At 28.9% G+C, this 23214-nt stretch overlaps 1 protein-coding gene across 18 annotated transcripts in view; it reads left to right on the top strand.

The window, feature by feature from the left end:
* Positions 1–23214, top strand: part of LOC107162361 (uncharacterized) — a 114779-nt gene that overhangs the window by 77984 nt on the left and 13581 nt on the right. For 14 of the 18 annotated variants that reach the window (XM_089223047.1, XM_089223050.1, XM_089223045.1 and 11 more), the window contains 14 exons: positions 1404–1442; positions 3558–3699; positions 6767–6843; positions 7936–8025; positions 8845–8889; positions 9083–9115; positions 10821–10859; positions 10951–10996; positions 11091–11143; positions 18030–18074; positions 18192–18242; positions 22387–22413; positions 22666–22719; positions 22902–22928. In XM_089223047.1, coding sequence (XP_089079173.1) covers positions 1404–1442; positions 3558–3699; positions 6767–6843; positions 7936–8025; positions 8845–8889; positions 9083–9115; positions 10821–10859; positions 10951–10996; positions 11091–11143; positions 18030–18074; positions 18192–18242; positions 22387–22413; positions 22666–22719; positions 22902–22928 — 768 coding nt within the window. The remainder of the gene's footprint in view (positions 1–1403; positions 1443–3557; positions 3700–6766; positions 6844–7935; positions 8026–8844; positions 8890–9082; positions 9116–10820; positions 10860–10950; positions 10997–11090; positions 11144–18029; positions 18075–18191; positions 18243–22386; positions 22414–22665; positions 22720–22901; positions 22929–23214) is intronic. The other 4 variants (XM_015509225.2, XM_015509222.2, XM_015509227.2 and 1 more) reach the window with 4 other exon arrangements.

The following is a 23214-nucleotide window of genomic DNA, read 5'->3' as shown; positions in this document are numbered from 1 at the left end:
CATTCAATTCCACCCACGTTAGAGATTATTACTGATCAAACTATCATAGGCGTATACTTTTACCTACGATTTTTTTCTTTACTCGCTCAGATCAATAATCTCCAATCATAGTGTTTTATCTTTGATTTCAGTTTATAATCAAGTTTTCTTTTTGATACCTATCATATATTTTGTGTTCTGACTTTCTGAGAATATCGATTTATAATTCCCATGGAGTTTTTTTAATGGAGTTTCTTTCCAAAAACGAACTATCGATGTGCATGTTATTAAATAGATTATATTATTATAATAATATGAGCTGCAACTTGCGAACCGAAAGTCGATGCCATTCAGACGCGTACTTTCTACGAACGTCACTGCAGTGCAGTTTTAATATATATATATATATATATATATAATATAAGGTCTATTACGCGAGGTAAAATTGAACGACTACGTGTTTTTTTTCGATTTTTCGTCAAGATACCATATTATATATATTTTTTTTTATTTGTACGAGTGCTATAAAATATACAAACGATGGTTGCGTCAAAACGCGTACTTGTCGTGTACGAGCCGATATAGTCGTGGTACAATGCGCAGTATAGTATAGTTTGTGGGAATACCAGCCGTGGAATATAGGAAAAACAGAGAAAAAGTAGAAAAAAATTTCGGATTTAGCGTGACGAAAGATTGAAAAAAATCATGTTTACAAAGAATTACACATGATGAGTGTGCGTGTGTGTGTGTGATGCAAGTTAGAGAATATTCTAACGTGGGGAGAACGTAGGCGAGCTCTAGATCTGTAGCGCTGGATGAAAAGAAGGAGTAGGAGGAGAAGAAGGGGAACACAAGAAAATATTTACTCAGTTGTGGTTTACGGACGGACAGTCACGGATGGGGTGGAAAATAGGGGGTTGTATTATGTATAATAGTCACATAAATATCACATAATATAGCAAATGTACACCCGCGACCTTTATTACACTGTTACGTCTCGTTCACACAATTTATAGATACGATTATTACGACGAACTACGATACGATGACCGACCCAAATAAAAAATATTATGCACCTACATAATTGATATGAACAAAATTATATAAATTTTGTTTGCCGCTGTACAGACCCACAAATATAATAAATAATATAGATTTAATAACTATTACATTGTGTCACATTATACTCGCGTGTAAATTATAATCAATCACGTCGTATAAAATAATATACATATTATATATTAATTATGTTTAGTGAAACGCGTTATATTATACCACAAGTACCTATACATGCGGTTATGTAAATTACAGTTGTAGTATTATGTTTTCTAATTTTTATGGAACACAATATGATAGTATAAACATATATTATAATATATATTTACTTGTCTAAAAAAACTTGTTTTTTTTTACCCATTATATAGGTTGGACCGAAGGGTGACCGAGGAGAACAAGGGCTACAGGTACGGTTTCATTTATCTAATTATTTATTTTTTACCATATTAAAATCAGGCTGATTATTATTATTTTATTGAATATTTCATCAACCAAAATTAATCCCTACAGTATTTGTAATGAAAACGAACTCGTAAAAAAAACATAATTGTTTAAGTTTAAAAGTGAATGGGATACCTTAAACAAGACATTTTGGTTTCCGTGATTTTAAGCGTATACATGTCAATTATTTCATAAATAAAAAGTTTTTTAGAACTTGTATTAAGATATTTTATTTTTATTAGGTACACTATAATTAAATAGTCTCGTAAATAGACATTTCATCCATATTAGTGATTTCAAAATATTATACACTTATCTGAATACAGTTTTCATAAAATTGTCTCATCTATTATTATTTATTATAATAGAGAGTTATTGATTTTATAATATAATTGAACATTTTATTAATATATGGGTGTATATATTTGTTGTACTTTGTTTTAATTTTTAGTCGGGTTTTGGGTGTAAATTGATAGAAGTATGATTGAACATTTTTATATATTATATATAAATAATATATTACAATCTGTTAAACGTAAACAATAACTAATATTGGTGAATATGATGTAATACAATTACAATAAACATATAAAAAAAACGTGTAAAAGAGACTATTTTATTAGTATAGAACATTAGAATACTTTAGTTTAACTAAACTTTAAGATAACTACAGGTGTCTGGAATAATTTATTTTATGATGATAGTGAATGTTTTGAGGTTATGGATGGGATTAATATTGTTTTTAATGATTTGATGGAAGAATTGTAGTGCTTTTATAACTCTGAGAGGAAATTTTCATAGTGGGTTTTTCGCAAGTTGACTTTTTGTCTGTGTATATTTTTAAACCACTGTGAAAGGTAGTGTTTATCATGTTACATATAACACCTTTGATAAGCGCTTAAGGTTTATATATTTTGAAAGCTCGTTTAGTAATATAGGATGGCCATTTGCTGGTTTATTCGATTGCGTCTCATTTCGATATTTTATACTCTTTTAGCGTTGTTTCGATTTCATTCATGACTAGATAAATTGAAAATATGAAGTGTGTAAAATTCGTATTGGACCGGGATAAACGTTTTTGTCATAATATTATGACGTGAATGTCTATATAAATACGGCTAGTCAGAATTTATACACAATATAAAGCAATCACCTACTTAAAATACAAGAATTTATTGATAAACAATGAAAAAGATAACAAAATCTCAAATTATTTTACCTAAAACTTATTGATTATAAAACAAGTAAGCATCTTAATCAAATTTAATTACCATTGTTTAATATAAAGTATTGTAATCAATTTTTGATATTTTTTTATAATTTTTTAACAACACGGTTACAAAGGAATTTATTTTTTAGGCGTTTATTGCCATTTTTGGCTAATTTATGTTCATATATATACATTACACATACTCCAATCATTAAATGTTCGACTGGTTGTACCTGCCTATAATACTACGATATAATAAAAATGATAAAATATTTAATACAACTTTTAGCTTGATTAATTTTTTCAATTTCACATCTTTATTATTGTACATGCCTTTATAGTACTTTAGTGTTATCTAAGGCTTACATACTTTACAACTGGGCGTAATAAGAACATAAAAAATGAAAAAAAAATTCATTTACTTGAATTATATTCGATTTTTTTATCGTCGGTCTTCAGGTTTAGAGGGGCTCCATGTTTAGATACCATAATTGAATCATACTGGTCTGATGTTTGATTTGTAAATACGAGCATATTTTTGTTGAGATACGTTTGATTTTTAAATCAAGTGAAGTATAAATGGATTTGGAAGTTTAGTTTCTAGTGTTTTGCTTAGTGTGGTTTGACCTGGTTAATCTTTTATTTAGTGTAATAAACTAATACTTAGGCATAGTATGGGTGGTTGTAATTTAGTTTGAACAGAGGACATAAGTACCTATATTCTCAGAACAAATTTTATTTTTATTGTTATCATTTATTTAATTTTTTAATAACAGTATTACATAGGTACGGATTTCGACAAGATTTCCCTATCTTTGTTTTTTTTTGGTGAACAAACAGTTCTAACCGTATGGTTGTTATATTTTTTCAGGGCACACCTGGTCTACCTGGACCAATTGGCGAAAAGGGTCTCAGAGGTGACAAGGGTGATAGAGGATTGACGACGACGTTAAAAGGCGATCAATTCCCAACTGGCATCATCGAGGGTCCACCAGGACCACCGGGACCTCCTGGTAACGAATAACGAAATAATTGTTGATAATATTATTTAGTTAGACACTTTGAAGAGACAATATTATCCAGTAAAAATTGATTACGTACTGCTTTAGTAGTGTTTTGTCGTAACTTTTTATCCTTGGCAACTTAGCGTAATAATATAAATCTTTTATACCTACCTGTCCACGGAATAATAATGTTCAAGCAGGGTGTAATTCCCAGGTCTTAAATTTTTCTTTTGAACTTTCAATTGTATTTGACATAAAAACATTTAATTTAATAGTATCCGTGTAAAGATATGATAAAAAAAAAATTACTTTATTATGTACAACACCACCTGGGTATATTATTTAGCCGGAACAAATTTTCAAAAAAAAAAAAACGACCACCGGGAACACACTTTCTGTAGATTGATAATATTTTACGAGTTATCGTTTTTATGTCTTTTGCCATTATAGAGTTGTATATACTACATTTCTATATGTACCATATAAGTTATTCGTTTGCTATCTGTCAGACCGACAGCACTCACTATTGAACAGCTGCGGTGTTGTGCAGGTCAGCATGCGAGTAATCTTTTATAACTTAAATGGACAGTACAATATAATATTTTCTACTTTAGTTTTAGTCGTAGCGTAATGATGATCACACATGTGTTTTGTTTGTTGCTTGTAATTTTCAAGGTCCGGTCGGTTTGCGCGGCGAAAAAGGCGATCTGGGCCCCGTAGGGCCGCCTGGACCCCCTGGCGAAAAAGGTCGAGGGAAAAGAGGAAAAAGGGTAAAGGAATTTGAAAAAAAAGCAGACATGATTTATACATTTATACTTTATGATATCATTTGACACTCTATAGTCCGAAATTACATTGGACCCGTGTCGTACACGCACATGGCGACGGCGGCAGACATGCATGCGCCGATGACGCATCTAATGTCACAATGCAAATTTTATGAATGTGTACTTGTTTGCACGTTTTCGTGGGGTTTTAAACGTTATTTTTTTTGTGCGTTGGTGGGAGTAACTTAAAGGTGGTCAATTTTTCTGTGAAAAATATCGATATTTTGACGTTGTGCGGTGGTCGGCGAGGAAATATCACCGATGCATGCGAAAAGCGAAACATATTTAAGTGAGGGTGAAGAAATAAAATCCAATTTGTAGGTTCAGTGATCGTTCATCGCTGTGACTTTATTACAATATTGCGTTTCGTAACAACACATTCAACATGTAGACTTATCCGGCAAGTGTTCTCACGTTGTAATGTATAGGTAGTATAGGCACCAATAATTTATTCGAATTAGTTTATTTTATATACAGAGTGATTCACTAATCACCATCATCTTAATTTTATTATTTAATCCTGTTTTTATTCAAGATATAATAATTGCATATATTTTTAAGTAGGCATACTTATTATATGAGATATCATATTTTTTTAAACATTGGTTTTTTCGATAAATTCTAACAATTTTTATTAGTATACGTACACTAATTTTTTCTAGTACCTACTTTTTCACTGCACATTGTGTTTCAAAAATGGTGACGTAATAGTATGGAATTTACGTACCTAGTAAGAAGAAACTAGGTTTCCTCGACAAGGCACTCCTAAAACACCATAAGAAATCGAAGTGTTTTAAGATATTTAAATATATATACTACATAGTCTTCAAATACATCAACACAAATTATTCAAAAATCAGAACTAGAATAAATGCATAGTAGAAAAAAAATGCAATAAAGATGAGCGCATGCTCGGAGAATCATCCTGTTTATTTTAACTATTGGAAATCGCCAAATGGGAGCCTTGTAAGATTGGCAAACGAATTAATCGAATTCTATTCCCACACACGCAAAACATGTAATAAATAATATTATATTACTGTGAATTGTCATAGTAATTATTATTTATTACTGTATTTGAGATACTATAATACCTATATGTCCTTTATATTGTCCGATATCACACAATTAGATAAAAATATAACGACCGTAATGATCATCATCGTCACGGCGTTTGTATATATTTTGTGCGATGAACTATATAATATGAGCATCGTGATGACTGATGTAGACTGCGAGAAATGTTTGTGCTGAGAAACTATTCTGAAAACCTTGTGCATGCTTATAATACATACGTCATATACACATATACATGTGCATATATGTACGGGAGCGGATATATATAGTGAGAAAACGGTGGGGGTTGAATTTCCCTGTTTAAATATATCATTTCAAACACACTTTTGTAGTTATAAGTTAATTTACAAAAATATGTAATAATTGCAATTGGCACCTATTTGAAATAAGTTATCTACAATATTTTATGCGAAAAAAATTCATAGTCGTCACTATCCCCCATAATCGTTTTAAAAAAAGAAAAAAACACTAAGCAGTGATAGTAATTTCTATGTTTTATCCGACGTAAAAATAAAATACAAATATTGCTATGATGGATTTTTGAACCTCTTGATCTTTCACCACCTTACTTGTATGTGGTTTTATTTATATTATCATTATGTATAAGTCAATTTATCTTATAGAAGCATGTTTAGTATGTAGCCCCCCACCTAATTTTTTCATTCCTTGATCCGCCCCCGCGTTTGAATGTGTAGTGCAAATCGTGTAGTTAGTGTGTTTACTCGCCTGCGTATGTTAATGTAGTGACGTAGAGTATTTTAGAGTAAATTTTTAAATTTTTTTTTTTTTGTTTTTGTGCACGTGGTAGAAGATTACGTACTTATAATATTATACCTAGACGCTGTGTGTTTTATACTTATGATACTTATATATATATAATGTATTATGAACTATGATGTTTTATTTATTCTCTGTGATTTAAACTATTTACTACCTCTTAACGAATATTTTATGTGTATAGATCGATACAAATTGTGCGTTGTTTCAATTCCGGCTGCTAATTTATAATTTATATTATTATTATTATTATTATTATTATTACTATCGTATTGTGTACAGTAATCAATATACCTAGAATTTATTATGTTATGATATTGCTTAACGGTTTGTCAAGGAACTGTGTCAAATGGTTTTTGTTTTTTTGTTTTCTATAATCACTCGCTATTCTCCAGGATTACCAGGTCACAACGGTACGGACGGTATCTCGGAACCAGGTTTACCGGGACCTCAAGGACCTCCCGGCCTGCCAGTAAGTATACCATACACACACGATTCTCTCACACCAGCTTGCCTGCGTTATAATACTTTATATATACTATAAGTCTTTCGCGAACGAAATTCGTATAATCGACTCAGCGCGCGGTTCCGTCACCCAAGCTAACAATTCGAAAATGTTCGCTTCACTGCGTCACTATATAATAATTTAATAAGTATAATATTATAATATTATAAAGCCCGTTGTGATAACAGTAATGCGCGTCACCGAAGCTTTTCGTTTGCTCGCTCGTTTCAACCGTCCCTTTCGACCCTGTGCTTAGCCCGATGACTATGTACACCAGACTTGAATCGTTGCGAAAATTCAATCTCTACCAGTTTCATCTTATTATAATATATAAAACAAATTGTATTATAATATTAACTATGCGCTCACAATCATCTGTCGATGCACTGTGCGTTAGCCGACAACGTTGAGTCAAATTCTACCTATAATTTAATGTTTATATTATATTATTTTAATAATTATTATACTCATCTGACTTGAGCCAGCTATAACGCTATTATTGAGTCATTTCGATGCATCTGATTATGGTCGATTTAAAAAATAACACGTTCCGATCAGCATTGCCTATGATATTATAAAAAATTCGGCTATTTGCATCATAATTTACATATTATTTTGTTCTACGGATTTAGCGATTGAATTTTGATGCGCTGTAAGTATCGAAACGACTCGTTATGCGTTCTAATTGTTCTATTCAAAGACCGTACTTAAAAAAAATGAAACACTATCGAGCTTTAAGAGTAGCTGCGGCGGTGTATACGAACATTACCGAATTCGTGGTTGCATTTAGATTAACAATAATAATTTAACCACCGCGTGTTTTTTGTAAACACAAAACGCACTATTGTTCGGCAAGAAACTCGACAGTATATATTCGGGTATACTGCTATGGGTACAATTATAGGAGAAAACGTCGTATTTTAAGACGTCCTATCATAATGTAATATTATAATGATAACATCGCTGTATTATATATACGCTTGAATCCGGGGTTAGATGACTTGAACACTGTCCGCCAACCAATCCAATCATTAAATATAATATTATTGTTATTCCTAGGGCATTTCGGGTCCTAAAGGAGAAAAGGGAGATTACGGAGACATTGGACCTCCCGGTTTGATGGGACCTCCGGGCTTACCGGGTCCACCTGTAAGTATATATCTTATCAATATCAATATATATTTACTATCATAGTGTTATTATAAAGTCCACGTGCATTTCTTATTATATTTTGACATTGAAAGATGTATTGATCAAAAAATGAATATCTTGACTTTTTATTCCATACAATTTAGGGTATCTAAACCGTAATACCTATATATATATATATATATATATATATATTAAATATGGTGATTTTTTTAAGCAAGCTCGCCTTATTTTTATACTTAAATTAGTCACGACTATCACTGCAATACCACTTAGCTAACAAAATTTACATTTTGATACCAATGTATAGAATATAATTTTCTCTGTCATTTTTGATTACCTATGAGCTGTTATTCCTTTTTATTGTTTTTATCTAATAAAATTAATGGTGTCGTGAAGCCACGTATTACATTTTATATTATAAAATTTCAAATTCAACCTCCATATTATATTGTTTCAATTCTGGATTTAAAAATTTCAAGTACACTTAAAGATCTTATTTTCGAGCCCTTAACATTTTCTGTACTACTTTAGTATGATTCTGTGGCAATTCTCTAACAAATTTGTGTTTTTCAAACAGGAAACTCCCTTGTCCATTTTTGAAATGCTTGAATTATTATTACAATACCAATAAAATAGGTTACGTTTATTATACTTAAATATCTTAAATCTAGGTTTATACGTATGCTTTGAACTTGTTTATTTTTGAAATTTTTAAATATACAATTATTATATTACATTATAATGTGTAGCAAAGTATACGTACAATAATATATTTATCGTATTGATTAGTGTATAATATTGCAATTTGTTTATTAGGGATATCCAGGACAAAAAGGCGACAAAGGTGATAAAGGCGAATCGGTGAGTATACAAACACGTTTAATCTTTAATGATAATATAATCGCCGTCATGACAATTATTGGCGGCTATGAGTACATGTTTTTTATTTCTGTTTGACGGTTTTTTATGAAAAATATTTAGATTTGCTGGAATCAAGATCAAAATCAATTGTTTTTATTTTGTAGTTAATATTTTGTTTTCGTTTTGTTTTCAGAAATACAACAACAAAAAGATTAGAAGACGGCAAGTGAGTGATGATTTTTTTTTCACATTGTATTTATTTTTCCCCTAAACGTTTTGAGAAACGGGCGTTTTCGCCGTTATATATAATATGTGTATTGTGTATACGTACAACGTATGTTCGCAAACGATATTTTTTTCACACCATAACTGGTGGATAGGGGTCTACTTTTCGCGTTCAAACTTTGCTCATAACTTTCCGAATGTGAGACGCGCGTGACTTTTTCTTTCCTTGTTCTTATGGTGCCGATCCCGAGACATTTTTTTGGCAACGTCTTTTATGCACATATTTCGAACAAACCACGCGTATTGTATGCGTGATGTGAAAAATTATGAGTTTTTGTCAGTAGGAGTTATCCACCATACATGTTGTAAGCCATCCACTGAGTACGATCTGCTTTCGAAACTAATTAAAAAACTTATTCCGATCACCGAATGACTTTTTTCATTCGTTCAAAAACAAAACAAATAAAGTTTTTTTCGTAAATTTTTTTCACACTAGGTTTCCATTTACTGATGTTATAAAACGAATACATGGTTCTCGGAATTTATATAAAAATGTATATAATGTCATTTTTAAAAATTATCGATTTTCCGCGAGTACTATATTATGTTAAGAATAAATTTAAAAAAAATGATGTCTTTCAATTTTCTCATCTTCGTGTTTATATACATATTATAATTTATTGTAATATCAGACGCGAGTTATAAAATAGATACAGCATCAAACGAAACGCTCTCCAAAGAATTCAGTGACTAATCCTTTTTTAGCTGTGCATAACATTATATGTACATCAAACACAATTATTTATAAACTCATATAGCCGCTGCCGCCATATGCACTTTTAAAGTGTAAAAAAACTCGATTTATAATGATATGTTAAAATACAATTTCGTAACACTTGACCTTTTGTAAGACACGCACTTGGTCTTTATGACCAATGTCATTTATGACACTCGACTTCATGCGATACTTATGAATGCATAAAACTCGTCTGTTATTCCTATATAACTTTAAAATTTGCCATCGAGTAACACGATATTCTTTTTACACCAGCAAGATTAGGACTTGAAAGTTGTATAGAATTTTCAAATTATTGTTTTATATTTTCTCGTTTTTTACCAGGCCAATCTATATTTTGTTTATACAACGATGAATTCTAAAAAAAAAAATATTTGGTCATAGTTATTTTTTACATATTATTTCATTGATTACCTAACTTCTATAACTTCCTAGCTCCGCGAAACTATATGTGTAATTTAATTTTGTTTTAAACATTTATTCTTACTTAAATTGTTATTGAAGCTTTGTTAAGAACTATTATTAAAAGTAACGCTAACCTTAATATATGATAATACTTGTCTGAATTTGAAGTAAGTATGTCTCTTTAGTATCACAACAATTGAAAATTATAAATTCGCTTTTTTAAATATTATTAGGTATACCTATGCGTTAGTTGTTCTCTCCTACTCCGTCCCTTTCTTTCTCTCTTTACCCTCTTGTAGGTCTCTTTGTTCGACGAAAATAACTATATCCCGTCACCAAGCTCTTGGACACACTGTTCTTTTCTTTTATTTTTAAATTTTCTAAATTAACCCTTGAGAAACCATCACTCCGTGTACTGATCTCGAAAAAGGCGATTGCGAAGATATAAGTTTTTATAATAATATGCATATACAAATTGTAACAATTCGAATATTACTTGTTTTAGTTCCAAGGCGACGGCGCTTTCGAAACAATTAACGAACCAGTAAGTTCCATGTCGTTGTTAAAATCATTTTTTTTTAAATCTTAAATCCAATTTCGTAAACATTAATGAGATTTTTATTTAATCCTAATAGCAGCTAGTGGGACCTCCTGGGCCACCTGGACCAGCTGGATTGCAAGGTACGTCCACACACATTTTACATATTCTATGTAACTTAACATAGACATTAATAAAATTCTTTATTATTATTATTATTATTATTTGAATATATAGGTCCTCCTGGCATCAAGGGTGAACGAGGCAAAGATGGAGACAAAGGCGAAATAGTGAGTTATTTCCGTTTTTTAATTGTAAAATTATGCTGTTGTAACAATTTATTTATCATGGCCGTATAGTGGGCGTTTGTTAACGTAATACATGCATATTATAAAATATATTTAGTAGGTACCGTTAAATTTCAATCGATATAGAATGCTGACATTTATTTTCACACAGTCCTTACTTATATGGCGTGTTATAACTAGTTTGAAATTTGCAGCGTAGTCTCACGATCGCTATAAATTCTACAATATTTTAGATAAATAAAGTTATCAAATGGCTGATTTTCTATTTATTACATTGAATTTGTATGCCATATATTGTGTGGAGTTGGTTTAAATCTGTTATCACATATTAGAGCATAAATACCCTAATGTTAATATTAAGAAAAATAGGGAAAAAATTCACTGATAAGAATATTAGTAGTTTAAGTAGTGTCATATATTTATGGGCTGTTGTTCTATTATCATTATTATTATAAATCGGAATAGACGTAAACACTGTTCACACATGGGTGCTTAGGTAGGGGGAGGGTGTCCTATCTGATATTTTAGTTAATATTAATTGTTTTATTACTTGTGAAAACAAAAAAATGAATCCCGAAAAAAAATCCCCAACCCTAGGAAAAAAATCCTATGATTACATAATTACTCACATGAAAATGATTTATTTAAATATTTTTTACAAATAGGTATATTATATATTATTATAATTACCTATCAATCAAAAAATTAATATTCACCCTAAAGTAAAATGCTACATTTTCTAAAATATTTTAACGATAATGTATAAGATGTAAGAACTTCAAGTGTTCAATATAAATATAAATATTCACATTCAATAAATTCAATAACTAACTGTGATTATTATTATTATATACCTACTATTTTTTTAACAGCTGAAAATCTACTTTGAGTATATATGTATTATTAATTATTATTACCCTCCTATATTTTATATCATATTGACTCGATCATTAGAAATATTTATTTAAATATAATATATTAAGAATTTATTTAAAATTATTTATATTATATAATATATTAATTTTTGATTAATAAGTATAATACAATATAATATACCTATTTGTAATTCTAATTCAATATTAAAATCATTTTCATGTTTTTGTGAGTAATACTGTAATCAGGGGATTTTTTCGAAGATTTTTATTCCGATTACTCCAAAAAATTATATGTTCTGTGTTATTAATGATTTTTGATTTCACTCCTACTCCCGCTTATATTTTTGTGAACATCGTAAAATATAATTGTTTAATTAAAGATAATTATTACCTAGTTACGATAAAACTCGTGTTTTGATTTAAAATAACTGCAGTAAGAGGTGACTGAAAAATTCAGCGAGTTACACCGTACGCATAATATATACATTTAAATGGGTATTTGCAATATACGTAAAGACAGCGCTTAAATTATGTTTCCAATAATAGGTAATTGGCTGACAGGTTATTCGAAAGAAGAAAATCTTTTTTTTTCATCTGAACAGGAAATTAAAATGCCTGAGACAAATTGATTCAGTGTCTACTATTTAGTTATCCAATCTTTGTTAGATATCGACCGTGTCAGACAGACTTTTATTACTCTAAAATTCCGCGCAAGTAATCTACGTTACCTGCAGTTTTGTAACGACTAATGACAATAGTATTCCGACTTAAATATTATAATATCATTTAATAATAATAATATGAGCTCACATCGTTGGCGGAGTACCTATAACTAGGTCGAGTGTGTATTATTCATGTTAAATTACCTTCACTTAGTAAGTGGTTTCAATTGTTTTTAAAAACTAATGTAATAAATAAATAAATCATACCTAATTAATTTTTATGCAACATAGTGTTTAGTTATCTAATCGAAAACGCACTAATCGATGCACATTATTATACATAATATTGCACTAGGAATGTATTCGCTGGAAATGCGAGATGTTGTTGATAAAAATGTAATCGTTAGGTACTCTCATACTCTCACGGAGAAATATAAAAAATTTATTAGCGATGCGTGTGTTCAACGTTCTGGGAAAAAAAGAAATGTTTTCATAAAAGACAACTGATCGGAGTAAATAATAATAATGCACGCCTGATGTATAATAATATTTTTATCGTCTTCGAAACGCGAGACACATAATATATTATATTGTTATTATTTCTACGAAAGAGACGGCCTCTATAATAATATATGACATTAGAATAGGTAACTTAATTTATCTTCTGTAGGAGTATAAAATAATATACGGATGCAGTCATCGCATGTTATCGATACATTTTTTTACGCTTATCAAATTTTAAGATTGCTTAAAATGTTTGAAAAATTAAAAAGTTTATAGTTCACATGCGTGAAATGTTGTACACTGTTAATGTCCCATCATTTAAATGTTTTGTAACGAACTTCACGCGTGTAAAAGGCAATTAAATCACCATAAATATTTTGGAATGTTTATAAGTTTTGTATTTGTATTTTTTTTTTACAGCGATTTGTTCAAATTAATAGTGCGTGTGATTTTTTGAAAATATAAATCTAAAACCTTAAACACACCTTACAAGATATAAACATATACCTGTAGAAATAACGTATTATGGTAATACTGTGGTATACTTAATATCTTTTATTTAAAAAAAAATAGTCCTAATATCTCTATACTCACACACACACACACAAGTCGCGTGTACGGGTATTATAATGTGTATAATCCGTTATTTTATATATAGATTTATGGATTTTCATATACGTTAACGGTTTAACACCTAAATCCTACGACCCATACTTTATTCTTAGTGCATGTTATACTTATACATTAAAGTTATACAGCGTGCATCAAAAAAAATTCGAAAATCCTCTCTATTTGTTTTAATGTGTTACAATATTATTAATTACTTTTAAGTTTATGGATACTATTATTTGTATGATATCGACTATAATCGCTTTAATCGCCAGAAAAATACCTTCATTTTTCTTAATTTCTAAACTGAATTATAGACATTCATAGTTATATAGGGATCGATTGTACCTGAAATAGTGAAATAGCAGATAAAAAAAATATTGCATGAGATTTCAAGAGGGGTTGTACGCTGATTACACCTATCGGTTTCAAAATATTATCTAATAGATAACAATTATTATTCTACACATTACACAATATGTTTGTGTTTGGAAAAGTAGTTAGATTTATATGGGTTTCAATGTCTTAAAGTCTTTAGTGTTATCGAATCAATAGTTCCATATAAATTATAATGTTATTAATCATTATGTATTCGAATATTTTTGGCTATACATATAAGGTTTACTATAGAAATATTTTTCCAAAATAAATACAGTGAAACTTTTCTAAACAGAAAGTTTTAAATGACTAACAAAAAGTTCAAACTGAATCCTCTGAATATCAGATACCTCCGAATAGCATACACAATTTCATTAGCCAATAGTGTCCGATATTTAGAGGTTTCAATTTGTAGTTTTTACTAATGTTGTTCCGTTATTTTATATATTTATCGTGTACTTATGACGTGTGTCTATTATTCATTTGTATTACATACATTTAGTTGTTGTAGTTGTTTTTAAAAATCCAATTATAAATTCGACAAATAAATGATTTATCATTCATTTTTTACGTGGTGCAGTTTAAGATGACATTTTTTAATTTATCAAAAACGCACTCGTGTAATACAATACAGGCAGTAAACAGCTACAAAACATTCGGTACAATTTAGCAACATAAAATACATATTATATTATAATACGCACATAGGTACATAATAATATAATAACTATACTGTGCAACACCGACGCAGCACAATCCACAACTTATATCTGTGCGCCAATGTTTAGGAGGGGGTGGCGGTGGTTGCTTCGACCGGTATTATTCTACTCACGATTTACGGAGGGCTGACTTGTCTTATTCTGCAATTGCATATTTTTACCGTTCGATTTCCCAACGGCCGAACGTCGCGGTGATAATAATAATATAGTTTCGGACATGTGCTGTAGTGTGCTGCTGCAGTAATAGTACCTACCCACTACCTAGCTTCCTGGTCAACGAAAAAAATCGATAGCCACAATAATAATAACGTATATTATAATCTCGTGGCGGTTAGCCAGTATGGAAGTACTAGGTATATATTAATATTATAGAGTACCTGGAATACCCATGGTAAAAAATATAATATACATAATACATACGCCGTTTTTATGACCGCCAAGTATATAGCTATACACTTCCCTACTTCGTGATAATCCCGTCAAACGCTAAATATTTAAGGCGATTATTGCATTGTAAAATGATCAACTCAATTATTATATTCACTTAGAATATTTATTATATTTCCAAAACCGTTATAAATTTGTCATTACTTTAAATTGATGCCTGCAAATATTATGTATTATTATTTATTATACACGTATTCGAAAATACAGTCGTTTTGCTTAAGACACCGGTTAATAAGGAGGACTGCTTAATCGGGAAAATTATTCAATATTACGTACAAAAAAAGAGATAGTTGTAATGTAAATGTTCACCGCTTATTTGGGCCACGAATCTGGACAATTAGGATATATTATTCATCCCATTTTATATAACATATAAACTTTTTCTTGGGACTATTGTTTTAAATAAGATAAAAGAAAATATTTTTTTAGGTGTATATATGTTTATAAATAATTAAAGTAAGTATAATACCATATTTTTCTTGCATTAGTAAATAGTTTATATAATATGTATGAATATACATCAATATGTAATTTGTAATTATAATAGTAATCAGTTTCCCAACAAATTTATATATTGATTTATTGGGACAACCGCATAATTGGGACAAAATAACGCAAACCAATGTGTCCCAATAAAACGGAATCCACTGTAGACAATAAATAGTGACACAAACCTACATACAGGTCGTTATATAATACATAACGCTCTCAGTGATGATAAATAACAATCAAGGCGGTCTATCGCGTATTATTTTACAGGGAATTTTATTTGTAACCAACTTTTTACAATATTAAATTTAGGTTTATCAAAAATATAAACGAAAATGAATTAAGCTGATAATTTGTTTGAATGGCTTATTTCGAATTTTGTTTATATTTTTAACGAACTGAAATTTAATGTTGGAAGTTGTTTTTATTTCACTTCAAAATTTATACTGCATTTGTAATAAAAATGTCATAGGATTAAGAACAAACTAAATACTTATCATAAATTGTTGTAAAAAAACCTTTCTTTTTTTTTCTGCACATAATTTACCGTATATGATCTCAAGATTACGATAAATAATTAAAATTTAAATACGAAACGGATAGACGGGAAGTGCGCATCTCAAACATCCTGTCAGAAGCGCTCCACCCAGACAACATAAGACAAATAATAACCTTTATTACCAAGTCCAACCTTATCAATAGTATTTAATATGTAACTTATATAACATGTAAATAATTTAGAGTTAATGTCATTGTTGCCAATGGCTATAGTTGCCGAGGCTTAATAATTCAAATAAAAAAATTTAAATACGAACATTATTCGATAAGTACTTATTTTTGATACTAATTATAAAAAATTAATGATTTTAATTGGTGTTAATATTATGGGATTTTCTTTTCTTATTATTTCATGTGTGTAACGAGTACTTTTCTATCTTAACTCAAATTATTTATGTAATTTACCTACTAACATTAACCTAAAAATACAAAATTAATCTAAACATTTTAATTTAGAAAAAAATTAACAAGTTATTTATTATCTTTAAGGTAAAATTTTATTCATACGAACTAATTTATATTTTTAATAACCTTTTCAACGTCTATATGTAATATGGAATCGGTCAGAGCCTTTTACGCTGCCAATTGTGTGACTATTTATTTTTCCTATATATTCGTTGCAGTATTTTATAATATAATTATAATATTATATCAAATCATTTTATATCTTAATCGATATAAATATTTTATTTAAATTTTCTTTAGTATATTGGAGAATTATATTCGTAGTCAGTCGTTACGATTAAACATAATGTATCAAATAGACAGTGTCCACACCATACAAATATTATCAATGAACTATAGCTAGAACAAAATACACGACTGATTTCTGTCATCGTTTTAGATCGGCTTAAGCTTTCGAAATTAGAAGTCATTCACGTATGTTGTCTAGTTTGATATTATTACACACAAGTACTTACTATAAATTATTAGTCAATTGATCACACCATTTAGATTTTAAACAAATTTATATTGCAACATTACTTGTTTATGACATTTTTAAAGTAGTTATTTTGAAGTTTTGAAGTAGTCACACATACGGTATATCAATATAATATATAAGTAACGAGTTAGTTTCTTTTATATTGATCGTCACTATAAAAAATTAGTATTAGACTATATGATTTTCTCATAGCTCATGTAACTGTAAAACGTAGAACGTAAAGTACCTACTGTTAAAGATAACCGTTTGAAACATATTATTTCTCTATTTTACGATGACTTATTTAAAAATGAGTATGAATCAATAATATTATATTACTCGAATGTAAGTTTTGATTTTTGCTTTAAGTTTTCTATTTCTATTTGTTGAAAGTTAGAGAATCGTAAGGTTATTTTGTATTATGCATAATAAAATTAGTTAAGAATTTTAGATTAAACATGAAAAAGGTTCATTTATTTTCTTATTATTATTTTAAAGACATTTTTTATTCTATATTTGCATATTTTAATTATATTACGTTGTTCGTAATAATAATATCAACTGCTGTTTGAGATAAAATAAAAAATAGTTTTAATCGACGACGCTTTACGGTTATCATATTAAAATTTGAAATAATAATTGGAAAACTATATATATACAATCGGATGTGAAAATCAATTTAATCATTTTTTTAATCTTTTATAGGGTGAAAAAGGATCCAAAGGAGATCCCGGTCCGATGGGTTTACCCGTAAGTATATTGCACATCAGCCGTTGTTGGGCTAATTGCAGCCCATCTGCAATGTCATTATTATTATGCGCAGTACATTAAAATCGAATTTTTTCTGTATTGTTCTTACACATATAGGGCCCGATGGGACCAAGAGGAGATTCGGTTCAGGGAAAGACTGGCCCAACGGTAAGGAATCTGTATTCATCTATATAGTAATAATATTGTAATTCGAGTTACGTGGTTATATTACATTAGTAGCTGATATATACATATATAAACTCGTTTATCATATTTTTTTTTTTAATAATTAACATTACACATAATGCTTTTTCAACAGGTTTAAGGCAGTATTACTTCTTAGACGCGTTCAAAAACACTAACACCCGTCTTACAAATTTAACTACCTTTTAGACTCTAACTATATATACACTTTTTTTATTATTTTTCAAATCCTTTATTATATACCTATATAATAATATAATATTTCACCATTAGAGTTTTAACTAACCGTTTTTTTTTTAAATAATTTTTTTTTTAACTTAGTCTTACGCTATATATCTACCTATTTTCTTAATGTTATAAATAATGATTAATACGTTTTGTAGTTATCTTGTCGTTCCACCACCGTATTTATATACTAACATGCGACGTATAATAATATTAATATAATTTAAGCCGCGACATGTATTTTTGATTTTCGGTTTTTTTTTTTTTAAAGTTATAATATTAAATTATAAAAAGATTTGGCAAATACGTGTAAATATTTGTTTTTCGTCAAAAACGAGTCAAACTACTGTACATGATAAAATAATATTATTATATATTCATTTTTTTTATAGACGCGACATTATTATAATTTACGAAACAGGTCGTAATATGTAACTGAATATGTTTTTTCCGTCAAAAAAGTTTATAAGTTTTTTTTTTTGTATATAGGTACCTAATGTCCAAAATCCACCTAAATGGCAGTGGGGCTAAAACCAATACATCTCATATATACACACCAAAAATACATTTACACAACACACAAAAACAAACTCGTAATTTTCCGATTATAACAATAACTTACTGTATTTTAAGTATTTTGTTAAACTAAAAAGATTTTACAAAAAAATGATCTTATCCGGATGCCATGGAGAATGGAAAATATTCGATCGGAAGATATAAAAATAATAATTAAACCAAAAACCTATATTTATTAAGTATTAACATCATCTTAAGTTATTATATTAGTTCCATCAGTACCGATCATTTTTTATCGATCAACATATTTTGACAACATTATTAAGTATATACGTAGGTATACGACGTTCGTGGCTGAAGTCAAACGCATATCGCACCAGCGGGTAATGATTTCAGTCGGTTTTTCCAAATGATGATTTATTCAAAGCGTCGATCGCGTCATGGCCGTGGGTTTACTATTTTTACTTACCCCTCCCCCCCGCCCATCAACTATCCATATTAAAAAAATTTCTTCCTTAAATTCACTCAACTTCACTATACATTAAAATACGTAGTGGGAGATGGAATTATTTATGTCCGTATTTCCACATGACTCCGTGGTGAAGGGGTGTTACGATTGCGACTTACCTGTATATATATATATTACGTATATTCAAACAATAATATTATCGATCGCTAGGATTTAATCAAAGTATAATATTATTGTAGTCCGTATAGTTTTCGAGATCCGGATATCATGCTATTGTCTCATTATCACCGCAACCGATATGTTTTTCCTTACCGCCTCAGTCACAACACCATAATTATTATGATTTATATCATATAACTTTAAGAAATTTGTATTTTTTTTTTACGTATACGTGTATATTCAATATACAATTATAATATATTCTATACATATGATATTCTGTATCATATGTTAACAAATATATGGTATAATATTCACTCTTCCGAGAAATTCCTTATGCGAAAAACGGAAATGAATAAAAAAAAAAGTTTTTCGTTTGTACATAATTTACAAGTTTACTTATATTATACCAAGTATTTATCTATATACACTATTAATGGTGTATTTAGGATTCAGAATATATAAAGTATCGTCTTTTGTATGAGTACCAAAACAAAATTAAGGTAAAATATTATAAATGTATATTATTATATATATTTAATATATATTGTAAAATCAATATTATATATCCATCTATAAATTATTATTATTATTATTATTATTATTGTAAACATATTAATTTATATTATATAGCTATCTTTTATTACGACTTTTGCGTGTAAAATTACTTTTTTTTTTTAATAATATATTTTATTCGAAATAACGATACTATTTACGATTAAAACTACTATGTGTATTATAAGTGTACTGTACTGTGTTAAATTTTTACTTATAATAAATCTAATATTAAGTGAATGACCACTACTATTATCTTAATATATAATGACTATGGTATAATATTATAATAGTATGTGCATTTTTCACGTGTATGCATCGTCGAGAATGTCATAAATAATAATTGCAGGTCCTTGAGTGCACCGCAATAAAATGCACGTTGTATGCTATTTGTATTCATTTTATCTGTTTCTCCGCAGGACGAATGCATATTGCATCGCGTGCAACTGTAGCGTGTCCTTCGGTATAATATTACAATATAGCTATTTCATAACATTTGCAACTAGATGGGTTACAGGAAATCGGTAAATCGAAAATTGTGTTTTCTGAATTAAAACAGGATAGATTCCTATATAACATGACACGTAGCTCTATACGTACATATTGGTTCGTTGGGCCATTATAACGTTTGGACGATAAAGGTCTAGGTTCGTTAATGATCCTTGTCACTCTACCACTCTCATACAAACTGTAGGTACCTCCATGTTAAAGTATCAACCCGTTTCATCATGCATTTTATAATCTATATTTTATTCTATACGTTTGATCGGAAAACATTACATGAAACGAAATAATATTATTTGATCTTTCTAGCCTATAAAAGTATGTCTATGAATTATGACAGTAAAAGAAATTAAAAATTACTAAAATAAATGTGGCATCTATTTTATATGTTACACAAACTTCATAAGCATTCAATATTTAACACCTTTAGGCTATAACCTATGTTTAATACGACATAATAATAAAATATACACATTAGGTCAAAGCTAATAAATGTATTATTAAAATCAAAATAAACAAAAGAATATCATGTTTAGAAATAATACGTCTTAAATTGTGCTTATGTCTAGTAGAAAATATGATAAATTATGATCAGTATTTATTATACAAATTAGACATGTGCAAGTACTATATGAATGCTATAATATATTTTTAACATTAAATGATAATTAGAGATAAATGTTTGAAAACGGAAATAATAATTTTAAACCTAGGTATTAAGTGATATAAAAACGTCTTGAAAATAGATTGTTTTAATTTGTTCTTAATTTATATTAATAAATGCGTATTATTTTTTCTAAAATACAACTGAATAATAATAAAAAAAATTATCGTTATTATTTGATTAAAATGTATTTTAAACGTTATTCTTGAGACATTTATTGATAAAAACAGTTTTCTCGTAGTATTCATAATAATATGATATAACGAATCATGTGCTAAAATATTCAATGTTTATAATAAATTAAAGTCAAAATTATAATGAATTACCCATATATATATATATATATATATATATAAACTTTTAGAATAATAATTTAAATAAAATTGACTGAAAAACAATAATAAAATAACAGTGTATTCAAATCGAGGTCGCATCCTTAATTAGTAAACTTTAAATATTCAAATACGTATTCGTTTCTTTGCTAAACGTCTTAAATTATATTACGAAATATATACCATTTACTTAACGCATATTGGTAATTCGTGACATGACGTGTTTTTTGAAACCGATTTAAAAAAAAAAAATGTTACGATTATGCGTAAATTAATCTGTACTCACAAACGACATTCAGTAAAAACCAGAGAATCGGTCATGTCAGAAAAAATATAGTGTATAAAACCAATTGCCTATAATTTGTTTATATATGATACAATTTATTGTATCGCTTTATTTCCAGGAGAATTCTCGGTAGTCGTAAATTTCTACCCATAATGATAGGAATTGTTGCTTAAAAAAAAAAAAATAAAAAATTGTATTGTTATTTTAACGAAAAACGGACTTGTGGAATGCTGCATGTGTGCCTGCGGGGTGAGTATCTATACCTAATTAACCGTTTTTATTTTATTTTTGATTTATTATTTTCTACTTTCGTTCATCACTAACTATCATTTACATAACCCTATCCATATCCCAAATGAGTATACGTGTTAATAAGGCTTTGGTTTTTGTTATTTTAGGGTCCTCCAGGACTGGACGGGATGAAGGTAATTATTATAATACATACATTTTAATACCTATCAAATATTATATAATATCACACGCATTATAATAATATAATACTTCTATCGGTTGGGCTGTTGTCATAATATATAATAATATGATGTTGCCAATTTGGTTTTTTTACCGAACATTTTATTAATATATATCTAATTATGTTTTAAAACTGTGTTACACCTATCTACCTACATAATTATCATGTTTCTGTCTCTCTATCGCTTTATCGCCTATATTTCTAGGGTGGTCAAGGGGAGCCCGGTACCAAAGGGGAACGCGGAGATCCTGGCCTGCCTGTATGTATGTCGCACATTATACGCATAAACGTATATTCTATATTATAATATTATTATCTCGTGTACATATCGATAACAATATGTATCCGTGTTTTAATATATCTTCGTTTGGTTTTTAGTAACTAACACGATTTTTGTAAGGAGATATAAAAATACTTCCAGCTGTTTCTGTTCTGTTTTAGGGTACGGATGGCATTCCTGGTGGTGAGGTATAACATTTCAACTATAAACAATATTAACATTTATATTTTGCTTCTATATATTATATTATACATTATAACACATTATGTGGCCAGCGGAAACCGTTTATAATCACATCGTGCAGAGAAAGTGCGATCGACTTATGGTTCACCCCGATAATACCTATACGTTATTTGAAATATATAGAACAAAAAATAATATTCATTTTTCGATTTGATTATCAATGTTAATTTTAAAACAAACATAAAACGCACTATACCTATAAATACATAATATATTATTATGTATCTTATG

This window comes from Diuraphis noxia, unplaced genomic scaffold (genome assembly GCF_037042655.1).
Source record: "Diuraphis noxia isolate RWA-SAM2 unplaced genomic scaffold, SU_Dnox_SAM2 contig0003, whole genome shotgun sequence".
NCBI lineage: Eukaryota > Metazoa > Arthropoda > Insecta > Hemiptera > Aphididae > Diuraphis > Diuraphis noxia.
This window is presented reverse-complemented; position numbering and strand designations above follow the sequence as displayed.